The 19,431-nt window shown below is 19.5% G+C and overlaps 4 protein-coding genes across 12 annotated transcripts in view; 2 read left to right on the forward strand and 2 right to left on the reverse strand.

The window, feature by feature from the left end:
- The window catches only part of LOC412081, a 27,902-nt gene extending 20,963 nt beyond the window's left edge, over positions 1-6,939 (reverse strand). For 3 of the 7 annotated variants that reach the window (XM_006570713.3, XM_006570709.3, XM_026446272.1), the window contains exons 1-3: positions 6,825-6,928; positions 5,821-5,965; positions 966-1,933 (exon numbers count right to left, since the gene is read on the reverse strand). In XM_006570713.3, coding sequence (XP_006570776.2) covers positions 966-1,933; positions 5,821-5,886 — 1,034 coding nt within the window. In that variant the 5' untranslated portion in view covers positions 5,887-5,965; positions 6,825-6,928. Of the gene's footprint in view, positions 1-965; positions 1,934-2,113; positions 2,177-4,752; positions 4,880-5,820; positions 5,966-6,824 lie in introns of those variants that run through there. The other 4 variants (XM_016915923.2, XM_006570711.3, XM_006570712.3 and 1 more) reach the window with 4 other exon arrangements.
- Positions 6,821-10,040, reverse strand: LOC726218 (acetyl-CoA acetyltransferase, mitochondrial). The gene is made up of 8 exons (XM_026446273.1): positions 9,863-10,040; positions 9,409-9,555; positions 9,200-9,314; positions 8,923-9,116; positions 8,515-8,805; positions 8,246-8,431; positions 7,090-7,247; positions 6,821-6,941 (listed from the first exon to the last, which is right to left on the reverse strand). Exons 1-8 carry the CDS (start codon positions 9,887-9,889, stop codon positions 6,821-6,823), a joined length of 1,239 nt encoding a protein of 412 aa, XP_026302058.1. The 5' UTR covers positions 9,890-10,040.
- Positions 10,041-10,433: 393 nt separating this feature from the next.
- LOC413374 (putative inhibitor of apoptosis) lies at positions 10,434-13,193 on the forward strand. Its single transcript, XM_396819.7, has 8 exons — positions 10,434-10,912; positions 11,079-11,196; positions 11,275-11,472; positions 11,560-11,738; positions 11,814-11,933; positions 12,012-12,154; positions 12,231-12,367; positions 12,612-13,193. Exons 1-8 carry the CDS (start codon positions 10,442-10,444, stop codon positions 12,800-12,802), a joined length of 1,557 nt encoding a protein of 518 aa, XP_396819.2. The 5' UTR covers positions 10,434-10,441; the 3' UTR covers positions 12,803-13,193.
- Positions 13,194-13,648: 455 nt separating this feature from the next.
- On the forward strand, positions 13,649-18,985 carry LOC726172 (death-associated inhibitor of apoptosis 2). 3 transcript variants are annotated; one of them, XM_016915939.2, is made up of 4 exons: positions 13,649-13,743; positions 15,385-15,557; positions 17,387-18,245; positions 18,348-18,985. In XM_016915939.2, exons 3-4 carry the CDS (start codon positions 17,406-17,408, stop codon positions 18,711-18,713), a joined length of 1,206 nt encoding a protein of 401 aa, XP_016771428.1. In that variant the 5' UTR covers positions 13,649-13,743; positions 15,385-15,557; positions 17,387-17,405; the 3' UTR covers positions 18,714-18,985. The 3 variants fall into 3 exon arrangements, with proteins under 3 accessions (XP_016771428.1, XP_006570777.1, XP_016771429.1); XM_006570714.3 differs by having other exon boundaries at positions 13,650-13,743; positions 17,372-18,245; XM_016915940.2 differs by lacking the exon at positions 15,385-15,557 and having other exon boundaries at positions 13,681-13,743; positions 17,372-18,245.
- The last annotated feature ends 446 nt before the right edge of the window (positions 18,986-19,431 follow it).

Raw genomic sequence — 19,431 nt, forward strand, 5'->3', positions numbered from 1 at the left:
TTATTTATTATTATAATAATGAAATTTTGTTAATGTAAAAAATGCTTTTTAAATATCATGCAAAGATGATATTTAAAATTATCAAAAAATATGATTAATCTCAAATACTTTATAGAAAAACAAAAAAGATATATCAAATATAACGCAAAATATACAAAAAAAATATAACAAAAAAATTTACTTTAAAAAATAAATAATAAAATCAAAGTTTGAAATCAAAGTGAATACTTTGTATTTATAACTTAATGATAATTTGATCATATTGTCATTATCCATATATTCAAAGTCAAAATAAAATAATTTAAATGTATATTTAAATAAGATTCAAGTTCCAGCTTTAATAAAATTATTCTGAAATTTTTATTTTATTTTAAATATACATATACTTATATATATACATATATTACTTTCAAAAATTTGGAAATAGTCAGTTTTTGAAATAAAAAATCTTTTTGTAAATATTAAAATATTAAAATAACTGCTTATAATAAATATTTATTAATATTGACAATAGAAAAGAAATTAATAAAATATTGAAAAATTATCAAAATTTTTTAAAAAAAGATAAGATAATTTTTTAATAAAATAGTCATTTTAATGAATCAAAAATTTTGATATAATTTTATATTCATTTGATATTATCGTAGTATTTATTTCACTATACATATATTATTTTATTATTCAACAAACTTCGGTTATAACAAATAAATTTAACTTATTATATAATATGATTACATAATATGATTTTTAATGATTTTACTTAAATCATCAATTATTAAAATCCTTATTCTTTATTCCTTCTTTTTAAACTTTTGGATAATACTATATAATATAAGATATCATGATGTATATAATCTTGCATATTATACAATAATCAAATATTATTATTTTTATTATTTTTAGTAATTTATTGCTAATTTATTATATGTAAATAAACGCGAGAGCATATAATAAAATTACTATACCTTAAAATAAAACTAGACTGCCGATGAATACCATTGAAAATTGGTTGTGAACAATTATATTCTCTTAAACTACTTGATCTATCGAATCGTGAGAATGCGTCTTGTGTTACAATTTTGAATGTGGTTCCTTCTGTCCAAGATTTACGATGTGCATGTTGAAACGATCTTTTTTTAGCTTGAACAAACATTTCTTCTTGGGAACATTTTTTAATAATATTCATATTATTAATTTCAAATTCATAATTAAAAGGATGAGATATATTTTCCGAAATATTTTCAGAAAGTTTATCCGAAGATAATTCAAAAGCTAAATTATTTACATCTGTATCGGTTTTCCAACATTCTTCCAAAGCTTTTGAACAATCATTATTATGGCAATTCAACAAATGTTCATTTTTTATAGTAGAACATGTTAATAACATAAATCCATGTGAATTTATAAGTTGATCGTAACGGTTACATTTCGCTTCAGCATGATCTTCATTGTCATCATGTTCTGTGAGAAAATTGAAAGCATTATTAATTTCTTGTGCTTCAAATGTCTCTTCTTCAAGCTTTTCGATGGGATAATATTCATCTTTATGATTTGATACACTCCCATAATCGAGAGTATCTTGATGCTCTTCATTAATATCAGAACAAGTCTTTCTTATAACTGGTTCTAAATTCCTGGTAATATCGCGAACCCTTTTTATAGTATCAGATGAAACAACATCAATTCTTTTACGAATAGGTACTACTTGATCGTGACCTAAAGTGACTAATACATCACCATTATCATTTATACATTGTATTTGTTCTTGTTTCCTAGTTAATGATAATGCTTGTTCTAATTTTGGAGGACACACATCGAGAAGATGTTCTTGTTCATCGGATGATGATTCTTGAATCGATACTCGTGATACACAATTATCATTTCCAAGATCGATCAAATCACCATCTTCATTTGAAGTCATTTTGATTAATAACTGTAACGAAAAAATTAAATTTAATTATACTAAATATTTAATCATATTAATATTTAATTATATATATATATATATATATATAATATCTATTAATATCTATTAATCATATATATCTCGCATTAATTGTTTAAATTTCTACGATTAATCTAACTTCATTTCACGAATAAAGTAAGCCGTTACCTTTTCTTTTCAACATTTGAACTTGTCTTACATTCACTTGACCTGAGAATCAAATATCTGCATCATATTATAATGAATATATATTGATTCTAAATTATAAAAATATTTTATATATAATTTTATATATAAATAATTAATATAATTTAATTATTCTTTTAATTTTTTTGTGAATTATCAAACTCACTAAATATGATTTATTTTACTACATTTCGAAAATATGAATAATAAAATATTTATATGACTAATATTTTTTAATAACTAATATTTTAATAACTAGTTAAAATCGATGTTTGATCTTATTGTATAAAGAAATACATATGAATATTAGAAGTTAAAGAAAATAAACTGTAACTTTTCTAACGGTGTTACATGTATTATAAGAAACCATTAACAATGTTGTGCTAAAGACAATTTGCAAACTTATTATTATTATAAACTATTATTTATAAACTATCTTATTATATCTAACAATATTACATAATCTGATTATAATAAAAATAGATATGACGATAATTTTTCATTTTCATTTAGATTATTTATGTTTCATCTTTAAAGATCATACTTTACTTTTTATTTTAGTGTTATCACTTCCAAGATTACTTTTATCATATGAAAAATTGAATATATTTATTATATTTTTAAAAGAACATAATTTTTCATCGAAATAAATTTTACAGAATGAAATAAAGAAATTAAAAATTTTCAAATAAAAAAAAAGTTTCAAATTAAATTTGATGAAGAATATGATTCATTTTTTTATACTATCTTTAACTAGATCAAATGGACATTTTGCCTTGAATTTTGCACTTATTATTAGTTACTTCCACATTTTATAAAATAATAGATGTATATAATATATTAATCGAAGCATTTAATTTTTAAATATATTTTTAGAAATATATTATATTAATAATAAATTAAAAAATTATATTAACAAAATTAAAATATATTGTAAAATATAATTAATATAATTTAATTTGAAAAATTATATATATACTTTTTTTTGATAAAATTTTTTCAAAAATTATATTTTAAGAAATAGCGGAATAAAATAGAAATAATGAAATCTACAATTTTTAATTGTTTCATACTTTATAATTTTTAAAAGCGATAATATTAATTTATTAATTCATTCATTACAATATATATATATATATTATATATATATATATTATATATATATATATTATATATATATATTATATATATATATATATTATATATAAATATATAATATATAATCTATATATAAAATTATATTTATATAATAAAATTATAATAAAATTGCTCTAATCTAGCAGCTAAGAATTTCAACAATATTAATTATTAAATAATATATATAATAATAATAATAATATATATATTAATATATATAATATAATAATATATATAATAATAATAATATATTTAATTATGAAATTATAGTTTGTTATGAAATAAAAAATTAGAAAAATAATATTAAAAAGTAAATATAATCATAATAATGTAATTTGTTAACAAAAATAAAAAAATGGAATAGAATATATATAAAAAAAATGCAAAATATATTTATATTGAATAATAATCATATGATTAATAATTAATTTAAATGATAAAAGTATGATTTATATATGAAAAGTATATTTTTTAATTTTTTGAAATTTTATTTTAACATGTATGGTTAACAAAATTAACTGAAACTTTTGTTTGAAATCGATTTAAAAGTTGTGACTGAAACAAAGCGATGTCACGATCGATACTTTAAGACGAGTCCGTTGCCAGCACATTTGTTCGAGTAACAGGTAACCAGTAACCGGACCTCAGCTGGCTATGATTCTACATAATTCATTCGTGAATCATACAAGCAACTTAAGAATATTCTTATACAATTAACTAATCAAACAACAAAATCATTTTAAAAAAATAATCATTTTATAATAATCATTAATATAAATTATCAAATAAATTTTTTATTTTTGTTGTTCATAAAAATATGTTGTGCATAAAATTACTTTTCAACTTTATATTAAGTATATCATGAATTTCTATATTTATATTATTATTTATATTTATCAGTATTTTTAAATATTTCATTTAAAATTAAAAATAATGAATAATGATAAATGAATTAAAAAAAAAATTTTTGTTATATATATAATAATAATATATAATTTTTTTTTAGTATATAATTTAATTTTTTTTTAAATATATATATTTTATTTATTTTAGATTTTATATAAATATATAAATAATTATTATATTTATATTATTCTAATTATTTTTATATATTGATTTGAAAATATATAATCAATAATCAATAATAAACAAAATTAACAGAAGTATTTTATCTATTTTTTTCGAATATAATTTTTACAAATATAATCAATACACTAATCTACATATCTTATATAAAATATAAATGCATATCTATTAATATTTGAAAGCTATAATAATTATAATTATAATATTAGTTGTTTTATATATAACTTTGTATGTATGAAATTTTTTATCTCAATATAATTTAGAACTTCTTTTGGTTTGTTAAATTATGAAATATATTTGTGAAATTTTGATATATTTTGATATAAATTGTACAAAATTATTATAAAAATAATTATGAATAAAATTTTATTGAATAAAATATTAGATATTTTTCATACCTTTATTTCTTGTGATCAATCTTCAAAAAAAATGTCGAAAAATTAAGAACATTGAATTTTGAGTAAAGCTGTCCGTAAAAGATATAATATTATAAATATTAATAAATGATTTCATTTTTATTTTCGTAAATTTTTGTTCCTTTAAATTAAAATTTCAATTCTTCTATTCATATTTAGCCTATTCTTTATTAAATTCAAGAATTAGATATATAGTTTTTATCTATATCATATTATAATTTACATATATAATTTACATATTTATATATTTTAAATAATTAAGAATTATCAATATTTTTTAAAATATAGCAATGTTCTAATATTTATAATTGATTAAGACCGAGAATAACGCCATCTAAAAATATTATGAGTTTATTTAACTCACAGCGCGCCTATTAAAATAAAAAAATTTAATTCACTATTAACCTCTATTAATTACATTATTGCATTTTCAATTTCATAATTATAAATTTTATTCTCAACAAATGTAATATTACAAAATTCAAAATGATTTATTTAATATTTTGAAGCAGCATTTACTTTTAGTTTAATATTTTCATTTAAATTTTTTTCGTTATTTTAAATTCATTTAAAAATAATATAATAAATTATATAAATATATTCAATTATATCGTTCACTGCACTCATATAATCTCTTTTTTTATGATGATTTTATTTATTTTATTATTGTTTCAATTTCACTTTTATTAGAATTCTTTTGGAATTTTTTCTTTTTTTTCTTTATTTCTATTAAAAGAATTTATGAATACTCATATTATAATTATACGATTTTTTTTAAATAAAGTCAAGATCTGTTTCACATTTAACCCCGTTATTCTTGATACATATTGGTTACGTTGCCCCACGAAAAATCAAACGGGGCACTGGCGTAACTTCAATAGTACAATTGCAACAGACTTTAATAATACACAACGTTTATTGTTAATTTTCACGATTTTAAAAAATAATTAGTTTTAATTTATTTCTCTTTTTCGGTATATTTTAAAAATTTTAATAAAACATTTGCTACAATATGCCACGTAAGCAATATGAAACAAAAATATACTTTACGTTATTCACGTAAGGCACGCACTGAAGAAAGAACGAACGACGGCAAGGAAAGTTCGATGCGTGCATTCACCAATTCACTGCCGATCTTCAGTATGCTAGTGTGTGTGATCACTTGCTTACCCATTGGAAAGAGAATATGTAGACCCTAATGGCGGAGAGAAAGGGAAGTAAGAGGAAAGAGATAGCAAGGGAGAGTGAAAATGAGATGACTTAAAGTAAATAAAGATTTACCAACTGACAATTTCTAATCTTAATTACATCAAGTATTTCAATATTCTTAATAATAATTATATTGTAAATATTATTTTTAATAAAATATCCAAATATTAATGATCACTAATTTTTTGTTTACATATTCGATTATAAAAAATTATAAATTATATTTAAATAAGATAAGTATTTTGTAATATATTTATTCTATATTTTATTTATATATTATTAATATTTAATTTTGACTAAGTTCTTGTAATTTTTTTTCCAATAATTCTGAATCTAAATAATGCTTACAAAGAAATTGACCTTCTAAAAAAAGAACTGGAATTTCATATTTGTATAATTTTAGATATTGTTCATTTCCAGATGCAGTAATATCAATTTCTTGTAACTGATAACGACCAAAAAAATTCAATTGCAATTCCTTTTTTAAAATATCACAAAGTGAACAAGGATGTTTTGTATATAATGTTAATACTGGTGGAAAAGATATTGTATGATACCTGTAGAATAAAAATTTTTATTCTATCAAAAATAATTTTTTTTTACATTTACATATTATCTATTTATTATAACAATATATAAAAATATATTATAAAAAATAATTATAAATTATATTAATACAAAAATTGTATATCTTCATCACAATAAAAAAAAAATAAAAATATTGTATATAATCATTATATAAAATGTTATAAGAAATAATTAATAAAATAAAAATACATATTGATAAAAGAATTAATATGTAAATATATAATTATTATTATATAAAATTTATAGTATAAACTCACAATTTTTCAATTAAGATTGATGAAGCGCCACCGCCTCCATTGCAAATAGATGCAATACCCTTTTCTCCAGTTTTTAAAGCATGTACTAAATGTACTACAATACGAGCTCCAGACATACTAAAATTTTAATTTTTTTTTTAATTTTACTTAAATTTTACTTAAATTAATACTTAATTTTAAAAGTATTTATAAGTTTTTTTTAAATTTTTATTTATATGAAAAAAATTATTAAATGTATGAAAAAAATCTAATAAAAAATACTTACCCAATAGGATGACCAAGAGATACAGCACCACCATGAATATTTACTTTATTAGGATCAAGATCTAGTAATTTTTGATTTGCAATTACTACTACACTAAAAGCTTCATTAATCTCCCAAAGAGCTATATCATTTTTATTAACTCCAGTATTTTCTAATAACTGAAAATATATATTTATAAACGAATAAAATACATATATATTATAATTATACAACAATATAACATATATCATCAAAATATTGTTTAATATTCTATTGTAGGAGAGTTTTACCTAAAACTATTTTATCAAAACTTTTATTTAAAAACAATTTGCAATTTTTCAATCATTTATAATCATGTAATAAAAAAAGTTTTAATAAAAAAAAATAATTTATTTTTATAGAAAAACCAAAACCATTTTAGACTTTTTAAAGAAATATATATATATATTTTTCAATCTATTATAGAAAATAATAAAATATTATAATATTTTAGTTTATATTTATTAAATTATTTGTATCATAAAAAAGCAATATAAATAGAAATGTCTCATATGAGTAGTCATTATTACCACAAATTCAAAAATATAAAAATATAAATCAAATTAGCATATGCTAATTGCTAAAAAATACATTCTTTTTACAAAAAGATCTTTTTACTTACAAGTACATTTATCATAATATATTATATATATATTTAAATGTGAATTAAGATTTTATACTAATTATATATTCGAATAAATAAAATTTTTTCTCACATACACATCTTTTTAACATAAAAATAGATACATATCACTATATCATATTTGCCTATTTTAATAATTTTTAATAATTTTAATTATTTAACAATGTGATCATAGAATATTGCTTCAAAATAATTTGTTATTTATTGCTAAAATATAATAAAAATATCACATATTTTTGAATGTATATAATAAACTTCTTCTTAAGATTTTTTTATAATATACTGGAAAAACAATATATACTTTTATTTAAAAAAAATGATTTTGATCTTGTCATAAAAGATTATTTTTGGAAATTATTTTTGGATTATTTTTATTATTATCATATACAATATTGATCATTTTTTTTAAATATTCTTTTATTAATGACTACAAATAGTTGAAAAATCACACAATGCATTAAAGGAAATATTCTATATTTATTATAAAAAATTTACCTTAGAAATACTAAAAGATGGTGCAATAGAAAAATCAATGGGTTCAATTGCAGTATCTTGAAATGCAATAATTCGTGCTAAAGGTTTTAAATTCATTTTTTCAGCAATAGTTGTAGTTGTCAAAATTAATGCAGCAGCTCCATCATTTAAAGTTGATGCATTTCCAGCAGTTATTGTACCATTTTTCTTTTATAATAAATAATTAAAAATTATCATTTAAAATTTAAATTAATAATAAATTTAAATCTTAATTAATTTAAAATTAATACCTGAAAAACTGTATTCAATTTCGCAAATTTAACAAAATCAACTTTTTTATATTCTTCATCCTCATTAAATATTTTATTAGGATTGCCTTTTTTTTGAGGCACAGGAACAGAAACAAGTTCATTTTGAAATATTTTGTTTACATATGCTGCAGCACTGCGTTTATAACTGTTAATAGCATATTCATCTTGTTCATCACGAGTAATATTTAATTTTTTAGCAACATTTTCTGCACAATTTCCCATATGAAATTTATTATAAACATCAGTTAAACCATCAAATACAATACCATCCTATTAAATTAAAAAATAATAAATGAATAAATTAATATTAAAATCAAATATAAAAATAGATAAGAATATTCTGTATTATATATATATATATATTAGATAATAAAAACATTGTTATACCTCTAATTTTATACTTCCATATTTAATTTCCTTTCGAGGAAGATAAAATGGTACATTAGACATTGATTCCATACCACCAGCAAGAACAATTTCTTGATGCCCACATTGTAATGATTGAGAAGCAAGCATGATGCTTTTCATGCCACTAGCACAAACTTTATTAACAGTTGTGCATATTGTTGATTTAGAAAGTCCTAATTTAAAGATATATTTATATCGTTATTTTGTTATTATATATACATATAATATAATAATATAATAATGCTATAAAAAAAACCTGCAAATAATGTAGCTTGCCTTGCTGGTGCTTGACCCAGAAAAGCTTGACAAACATTTCCCATATATACTTCTGTAATTTTATCTTTAGGAATTCCAGCTCGTTCTACTGCTGCCTATTGAAATCATATATTATTTATTATTTATTATTATTTATTATCTATAACAATTCTATTATTACTTTAATTAATATAAAATAGAAGTGGATACTTGTATAGTTATAGCTCCAAGTTTTGGTGCAGATAAATCAGATAACTCTCCCAGAAATGATCCCATAGGTGTTCTAGTTGCACTAACTATAACGACATCATTTAATTTTACTTTAGAACTATATAATCGTTGGTTGATCAAAAAAATCTAAACATGAAAAAAAACTGCTAAATAATAAAAAATATTTTTATAAATAAATTTTTGTAAATTACAATATATAGATTATATATATATTTTATATTAATATTATATATATTATATAGATTATATATATTAGTTATATTTATTAAATGTAAGTAATAAAAAAAAGAAAGAAATTATAAAAGAATAAGAAAAAAATTATAAAGTTCATCATGATGTATAATATTCATTTAGAAATTAATTATCAAAAACTAATTTTATTATAAATATTATTGTAAATTATTATAAATATTCAACTTTACAAAAAACTTACTTTATTTATATTTTTTAATATCAACATTTTAAAAAAGTACAACAATTTATTATGACTTATAATTTGTATCTAAGATACAATCAATTGCTTATTGCTCTTAACTTATATTTCAACTTATATATAATATTTTATATATTATATAAATATTTTATGTATATTATGTTATTATTATTTTATTATTTACAAATTAAATTTTTTTATAAAATTTTATAAAAAAAAATATATCATTTTAATTTAATTTAAATTTAATATTATAAAAATATATTAAATAAAAATCTGTAAAAGACACTCTCATAAAAAATCTTAACTTTTGCGCACGCGTAGAAAAGGAAGTTTTTAAATATATAGAAGATAAAATATAGTATATTTCTATACTTTGTCAGTTAGTCTACACTTTGTGATGTGATATATACTTAAATGATTATTATATTAAACCAGTATATTTCTATATTTCTAAAATAATGAAGCTCCTAATATAAAATATAATGATCATTTATTCTATATCAAATATATTAAACTTTAATTAATTTTTTTGACTTATTAATAAAATTGATATATAAATATAAATGAATTTCGAAAATGAATATTGAAAAAAATAGATTACAAACTTTCACTGATTGGCCAGCAAATGCTGCAGTTGATGCTGTTCGAATAGCAAAAGCTGGATTTTATTATAGTGGACATGGTTTAGAAGTACAATGCTTTTTATGTGGAGTAAAAATTTCTGATTGGAATTATGGTGATCAAGCTATAGTTCGTCATCGATTAGCTGAACCTAATTGTTCTTTTGTTCAAAATCCTTCTAGTACTTGTAACATTCCTTTAATACCAATTAACAATAATGAATTGCCATCATCATCAACAGAAATATCACAGAATAATATAATTGAATATCAATCTACAAATTCTTATCAATACAAAGAATCTCAAAAGAAATATAGAATCATGTCACATAGGTTACAATCTTTTACTAATTGGCCACTTTCTTCTGTTATATTACCTGAAAACCTTGCCAAAGCTGGATTTTATTATCTTCAACGTGATGATGAAGTAATAATGAATTTAAAAAAATAAATAATATTGTATTATGCATAATATATATTATGCGTGCGTATTTGCACGTAAATATGTTTACATAGAATTGAGAATATTTTAAATATTATATATTATATATAATATTATATTTTTATTTTTATATAATTTATATTATTTATAGGTACAATGTATATATTGTGGAGGTATTTTAAAAAAATGGGAGCTTGGTGATGATCCAAATAAAAAACATAGAAAATATTTTCCTGATTGTAATTTTTATGTTTATCAAGATAAAGATGGTATTTATATATAAAAAAATTTTTTTTCCAAAGATTTTTTTTTTTAATTAATTCTTACTTTAACATTTCTTTTATTAGATAATTTATATTTAAGTAATGTAAAATTAATATCTGGTCCAACATCAAATCTCTCGGACTTAGGAATACAAACACATACAACTCCTAAAAAACAAGATTGTGCAACATATGAAGGAAGATTACATACTTTTAATGGGTGGCCAGAAAATATTAAACAAACTCCTGAAATATTAGCTAGTGCAGGATTTTATTATGATGGTATAATATAAAATATAATATGATACAAATAAAATGAGGATTTAGTAATTTTATATAGATTAAACTAATAATGTTAAAATATAATAGGATATAGTGATCATGTTAGATGTTTTCATTGTGATGGTGGCTTACGAAATTGGGAAACAACAGATGATGCATGGATTGAACATGCAAAATGGTTTCCTAAATGTGAATTTGTAAATCTTGTAAGGGGACAAGAATTTATCAAACAATGCATTAATAATAGACCACCTTTAGATCAGTCAGTAAGTAAATATTACACAATTTGCACTTATATTATATTTTCTAAAAATTTTAAATTAGATTTTATATTTATATAGATTTTTGAAGATAAAACAGAAGATCAAAATATAGATAAAATTGAAATGTCACATTCTTCATCTTCATTAGAAATTACAGAAGCAACATTAAAAAAATTATTAGAGAGTCCATTAGTAACAGTAATGTATTATATATTTTGTATTTGATAATTTTTAAAATATATTTATTATTATTATATATAATATTTTCATTATTAGGTAGCTTTAGAAATTGGATTACATATAGATAGAGTAAAAAGAGCTTTGAAAAAACGAATAGAGGAAGTAGGAATACCATACACACATCCTGATCAACTTATAGAAGATGTTCTTTGTGAACAAATTATGGAAAAATCAACAAAGTTAGTAATAAATCATTTAGTAAATAAAATTGAATCTCTTGTTTTTAAAATTAACTATCTTAAATCATGTGTTAAGGGAACAAACAAACAATATAGAAAAATATAATAATATGAAAAAAAATGAATATAAAGAACATTCAACTGAAAATGAGATTTCTATGATATTTAATCATACAGCCAACAAAAAGACAAATGTTAACTTCAAGGAAATTAGTAAGTAATAATTTTAATTATAATAATTTTATGTATATTAAAATATATTTAGCAGAAAGATTATAATTATAAAATTAATTTATACATAAAATAAAATTTACTAAATATAATTTAGTAAATATAATTAAATATAATAATAATAAATTTAAATAAATTTTAAAATAAATTATATTTTAATTAAGATATATTTAGATATTAATTAAAGATATAATTAATAAAAAAAATATATTATCCATTGTTTCAGCATCTTTAGAAGAAGAAAATAGAAAATTAAAAGAAGCTCGTTTATGTAAAATTTGTATGGATCGAGAAATAGCTATTGTATTTTTACCTTGTGGACATTTAGCAACTTGTGTTTATTGTGCACCATCTCTTACATATTGTTTAATGTGTAGACAAGAAATTAAAGCTATTGTTCGTACATTTCTATCATAAATTATATAGCAAATAATAAATATATTGTTAAATTTATTTATATAAATTTAATAATTTAAAACGTAAAAATTATATTTATTTTATTAATTATATTGTAAAAAAAAAGAGAAGAAAAGAAAAAAAAATGATTTAATTCTATTAAATTAAAACTATATATCAAATATATTATTGAATAATTGAAACATAATAATTTTTATTAAATAGAATATTATGTTGCTATTTTTAATAATTACAGTGATTGTGTGATTTTTTTGGTAGATTTTTTAATTTAATTTATATATTATCAGTATATATTATCAGTTATTTGTAAAGATAGATTTTCTAAGAATTGGCATTTATCACTTGAGTTAAAAATGATATTCACAATAAATAGAATGAAATAAAAGAAAAAGATAATGTGAACATTATTTCCATGAAAACATTATTCCATGAAAGAATCAAGAAATGATGATATAAATCTATTAAGCAAAATTCTATGAATTAAATATACATTACTAATAAGTATATCATATTAACTAATTAAAAATTAAAATTAAAAAAATATAATATTATGTATAATATAAATATTTAGATAAATAAAATTTTATAACTTTATATTTATATACATTTATTACTTATATAATAATTATTCAATTTAATTTTACGAGTTATTTTATACTAAATATAATTTTTTAAATTATATATAGATTATATATAAATTATATATAGCAGTATATAATATACAATATGCAATATGTACAATAGTCATACAATACAATATCTTAAACTAATAAACCTAGCATATTGATAAGATAAAATAAGATAAGATATAATTATTTATTAGTATCAATAAATCAACAATTGTAATAATTGTCATATAAATTAATTATGTGTAATTATAAATTAATTATAGATTAACAGTTGTTGAAGTAAGTGGTGAATTAAATGTACATTTTCTAAAGGTAAGCACAAATTAAATATATATATTGCATTATAATAATTTTAATATATAATATTGTAATTTTAAAATTATTTGATTTTTATTAAATATAAAAAATTATTGAGAGAAAATATTAATACATGAATTTATATAAATTATATAATATGTATATAATATTTTAAAATTATATAATATAATAATATATTAACATTTTTTTCATAATTAATTATATTTTTTGTGTATGTACTTTTATCTTTCATTGATTCATTATTAAAATATTAAATGATATTGCAAACAATAGGAAAAATTATTTCAAGAATGATTATATTTATTAAGTTATATTTTATGTAAATAAAATTAAATTATACACAGACATACCGAATGTACTATCGAATGTTATAATTATATATTTCTTACAAAAAAACTAAAATGATAAATTTTCGAAATTATATTAGATTTACATACTAATTCATATAATAATTTTATACATGATATATTAAAAAAATATATATTTCATATAAATTATAGTTTAAATATATATAATATAATTTAAATTAAATAACAAATAGAATAATATAAAAATATTTTATTTTATATTTTTTGAAAAAAAATTTTGAAAAATTTACGCACGATATATAATTAAAAATATCTATATAGATTATGGTCTTTATTATTATTATGCTTTGATTATATCATTGCATCAAAAAAAAAAATAAGAAAAAAGCTTAAACACAATGGCTATTGTTACATATTATTATTATTGCAATTATTAAAATATTTGACAAAAAATATTTCTTTAATTTCTTTGTCTTTTTATAATTTTTTCTTACAAAAAAAGTATTTAAATCAATAAACATAAAAATATGAATTGCAACATTTAAATATTTGAGAAAATCATCACTTTTATAAAAAAAAAAAAATATGTATTCTATTTTTTAATTTCATTTCTAAAATATACGTAATATTATAATATATAATAATATATTATAATGTTAATTAATATGATGATATAAAAATAATGATTAAAATAATACTGATAAACAAAATAATTCATATTTCTTTCGTATATACTAATTTTTTATAATAAAATTAAAAATTAATTTCATTTTTAGATTTTTCATTTATAAAATTAATGTAATATATTTGATAATAATAAAATAATAATAATAGTAACAAAATATTGCAAAAATATAATGTTATTCTTATTAATAATATTGACAATAATAATAAAATTTAAAAATATGAAATTGATTAATATTTCTAATAATTTTTTTAATAAATATATGAAATGATTTATTTCATTATAATTGCAATTATATATCATGATTTTAATCATATAAATTGCATATTGTTTTTTAACTTATTATCTTAATTATTAAAGATTATTTTAGTAATTAGATTTATTAATTATTAATGAAAGAACAGAATGATTCATTTTTCACGTGATTTAAGTAATATCTAAATAGTATCTAATCAAATAAAATAAGATTGTACTATGTTTCTAATAATGATACAAAATTATTTTCTAATAATATTTTTTTTTAAAATTTTAAATATTAAAATTTTTAATGTAATTCAAAATTAAATAATTTCGATTTGCAAAATTGAGATTCAAATATTCATCATAATAACTAGTTTATAAATAGTTCCTTTTGATCACTAGATGGCGCACTAGATGCAGTGAGGCTTACTTGTGTCGTATTCTCGAATAACCTCCCTCGCTTGCATACGCTTCAGTAACAACGTCGGAGGTCAACGTTAAAGATTGGTACAAAAGTTGTGTGTGTGTGTGTGTGAAAACAAAGTGCGTGTCTTACTTTACAGTTATTTTAATAGGTATGTTATATTTATAATATATTTCTATTTTTGCTAATCATCGGAATGTAATAATTTTTAAAAAAAATTTAAAAATTAAATTAAATATTATTAATTTAAAAGTAAAATATTTAGAATAACAGATTGAATTTCACGAATCATAATTATTGATCATTTATATAAGTTGATTAAATTTATATAAAATTATACTTTTTGTGATTCATTTTTTCAAATACGAAATTAAATAATTTATATAAAAAGTAATACTTTGTATAATAAATGTAATTCGTAAAGCATTTACATTCCTGCTTCAAAGAAATGATGAGTTATGTTTGTTGAATCTATCTTTCTTACATACCAACTTCCGTTGTATTCTCCCTTTTCTACTCTTGATTACGCTGTTGCCAAATGTCACAAAATGAAACAGATGTGAAAGTTCAGACTAAAGATTCCATTCTATGATTAAATAAATAAAAATACTATATTTTGTTCTTTTTTAACAAGATATTTTTTTATTTTAAGTATCTTCAATTTTAATTTATTATTATTAATCTTAATTAATAATTTTAACTTCAATTTTATAGATTTTTATAATAAAAATCTAAAAAAAATTTGTCTCATAATTGAATAAGTTGATAACATAATTAATTCTATCATCTTTTATTGTATAAACATATTTTATACATTTTAAAAATTTAAATTTAAAATTTATCTAATATAACTATTAAAATAAATTATTAAATTTTATATAAATAAGATTATTAAGTACATTCCGAAAAAAAGAAACAAAATCATTATAAATTTTTACTATTTAATTTAACAAATTGATGAGTAATCTATAAAAATAAGTTTTTCTAAATCAAAACATTTAATATTTATATTATTTTATATTTTAATATCAAAATATTCTATTTATTTTATCTAATTAAAATCTTAACAATTTATATATGAAGATTCTTAACTTAAATTTTAATAAGATACATATTAAATTTCATTATATATTTATTATACTATACAATAATATATATATTTTTTTTTTTATATTATAAATTAGATATTTGTAATTTTATTATGAATTTATTCAATTTTAAGATAAAATTATTAAAAAATAAAAAATATAAGTTGTTACGCCCTTGTCGATACACTTCATTCTCATGAACGTATAGTGTAATGCAATAAGAGAAGTTAAAATACCATAAAAGTGGCAACATTGCACAGGGCAGAGAATAGTATGAGTCTTTATAAACTGAAAGAAGAAAGGAGAAGGAAGGCAGGCGACATGCGCCCACATGCATGTGCGCGCGCACACACACAACACTATAGATACACAGATACATAGAGGAAGAGGGAGAATTCTCGGAAGTTCGAAGTTATATGGCATATATAGACTGCATCATTTCAACGTTATGTACTGTGAAAAGTTCATACATGATACATTATCATTTATAAATTGTAAAAGCATTGTAATCATTTAATAAGTTTAAAATTTTCCTCTTCTCCTTTATTTTTTCCAATGTAAATAATATGACATATAAAAAATGTTCTATAAATGTTTAATAATTGTATATTCAATATGACATTCTTCATACATGCACATTCCATATGTTTCATATAAACAGCTATATATAATTAAAAATAAATTTAATTTTATTAATAAAAAGAAAGACAAATTTTATTTATAAAATAAAATAAAATTATAATTATGAAAGATATTAATGAAAAAAAAAATTATTAAAATTTCAATAAAATTTCAATATAATTATAAACATGATATTAATAATATAACAATTGTTCATATTTCACCATTTAATAATTATTTTATTTTTCTTTAATAGATTTGGATATAATAGATTTGGCAATAAAAATAAGATGACTGGTATTATCAAGCACAGAGATTTTGGAAATGATTCAAACCTCAAAACTTCAACAAATGCACATTTAACATCACCACTTCTTATAACACCTCATATATTGAATGATGAAGTAGATAATATTGATTATCACTTTGAAGCAGCAAGACTTCAAAGTTTTGAAAATTGGCCTGTATCATATATAGAACCTGAAAAACTTGCAGCTGCTGGATTTTATTACACAGGTGAAGGTGATAAAGTTAGATGCTTTGAATGTCAAGTTGAGATATGTCAATGGGTAGAAGGTGACATTCCAATGGTTGATCATCAGAGATGGTCAGCAAGATGTAGATTTATTCGTAAAATAAATTGTGGTAATGTACCAATTGGGGTAGATCCTAACACTATTATCCCACCACGACCAAGAAGTAGAGATGTATGTGGTCCTTACGGTTTAGAATATCGACTTACATCTGGTCCTGATAATCATAATTTTTCAACTGAATTACAATTACCAAGCACTGCTAAACTTAGTCGTTTAGGTTTGACAAGGCCTAAGGGGCCTTTACATCCTGAATATGCTAGTTATGATGCTAGATTAAACACATTTTCAACATGGCCAAAATCTATGCCACAAACAAAAGAACAATTAGCAGATGCAGGTTTTTATTATACGGGAAAAGGTGATCAAACTATATGTTATCATTGTGGATGTGGTTTAAAAGATTGGGAACCAGAAGATAATCCTTGGGAACAACATGCAAAGTGGTTTTCTAAGTGCTATTATTTATTAACAGTTAAAGGACAAGATTATGTGAATAAAATAACAGGCCAACATGTATCTCCACCTTCAAAAGAAGTAAAAATATAAATATTATATTATATATTTTATATTACATATACAATTAATAATTCAATTATTATTTATTTAATTACTTATGTAACATTATACTTATTTCAGGAAACAATACAAATGAATTTACCTAGTTATATTACAAAAATACAACCTGCAAATATAGAAACAGAAAGGAAAGAAGGCACAGATAGCAATCCAGGATCAAGTTCTCAAGATAGTGGTGTAAAAAATATTGCAAGCAATACAGAATCTGTAAAAGAAAGTGCAGAAAATTTATCAAATACAAAAATACAAAATAGTAAACCTACAGATGATGCAAGAATGTGTAAAATTTGTTATAATGGAGAATTAGGAGTAGTATTTTTACCATGTGGACATATGGTTGCGTGTGTAAAATGTGCTCCTGGTATGATATCCTGTGCAGTATGCAGAGAACCTGTTACAATGACTGTACGAGCTTTTTTCTCATAGTATTCCATATATATCAATAGTATTCTAATAATTATAGACAAAAATTTATTGCATATGTAACTAATATTTATGATGATTTTTTGCATTTTACATTTAATTATTTTTGACAAATCAATATTTTAATATTAAAGACTTATAATCCGTCCAACGAATCGATTCAGTATTGGTAAATAAAATATAAAACATATGATGAATATGTGGCTTTAATAGATTGCATTCAAATATTATTGGCAAGTATCAGACAACTATCGATATTTATAAAAAATCTTATATCAAAATAAAAAATTATTGTTTAAGATTTTGTATTTTTATTTATTACATTGTTTACAATTATAATTACGATAGTTATATTTATATCGAAAATGAATAATGATATAACATAAGAAATAAATTAATATATAGAAAAATAATTCTATTTCAAATTGAAAATATGAATTCATTACTGATTTGATTCATTGGGTAATTAAATATAAATATATTACTTTTAATTGATTACTCAAGAATTTGTACAAAAATTTCAATTTAAATATTTAATTCTAATTTTAAATTAAAAGAATTTTGAATTAAAAGAATTCAAATTATTAAATAATTAAAATATCTAATTTTTTAAATGCATAAATTGTTTAAAATTAAAATTAAATATTTGATTAAATAATTGAAATCTTTGTAAAAGTTCTAATTAATCAAGATCAAAAGTAATTGATCAAATATATCAAAA

This window comes from Apis mellifera, linkage group LG1 (assembly GCF_003254395.2).
Source record: "Apis mellifera strain DH4 linkage group LG1, Amel_HAv3.1, whole genome shotgun sequence".
In the NCBI taxonomy this organism is placed as follows: Eukaryota; Metazoa; Arthropoda; class Insecta; order Hymenoptera; family Apidae; genus Apis; species Apis mellifera.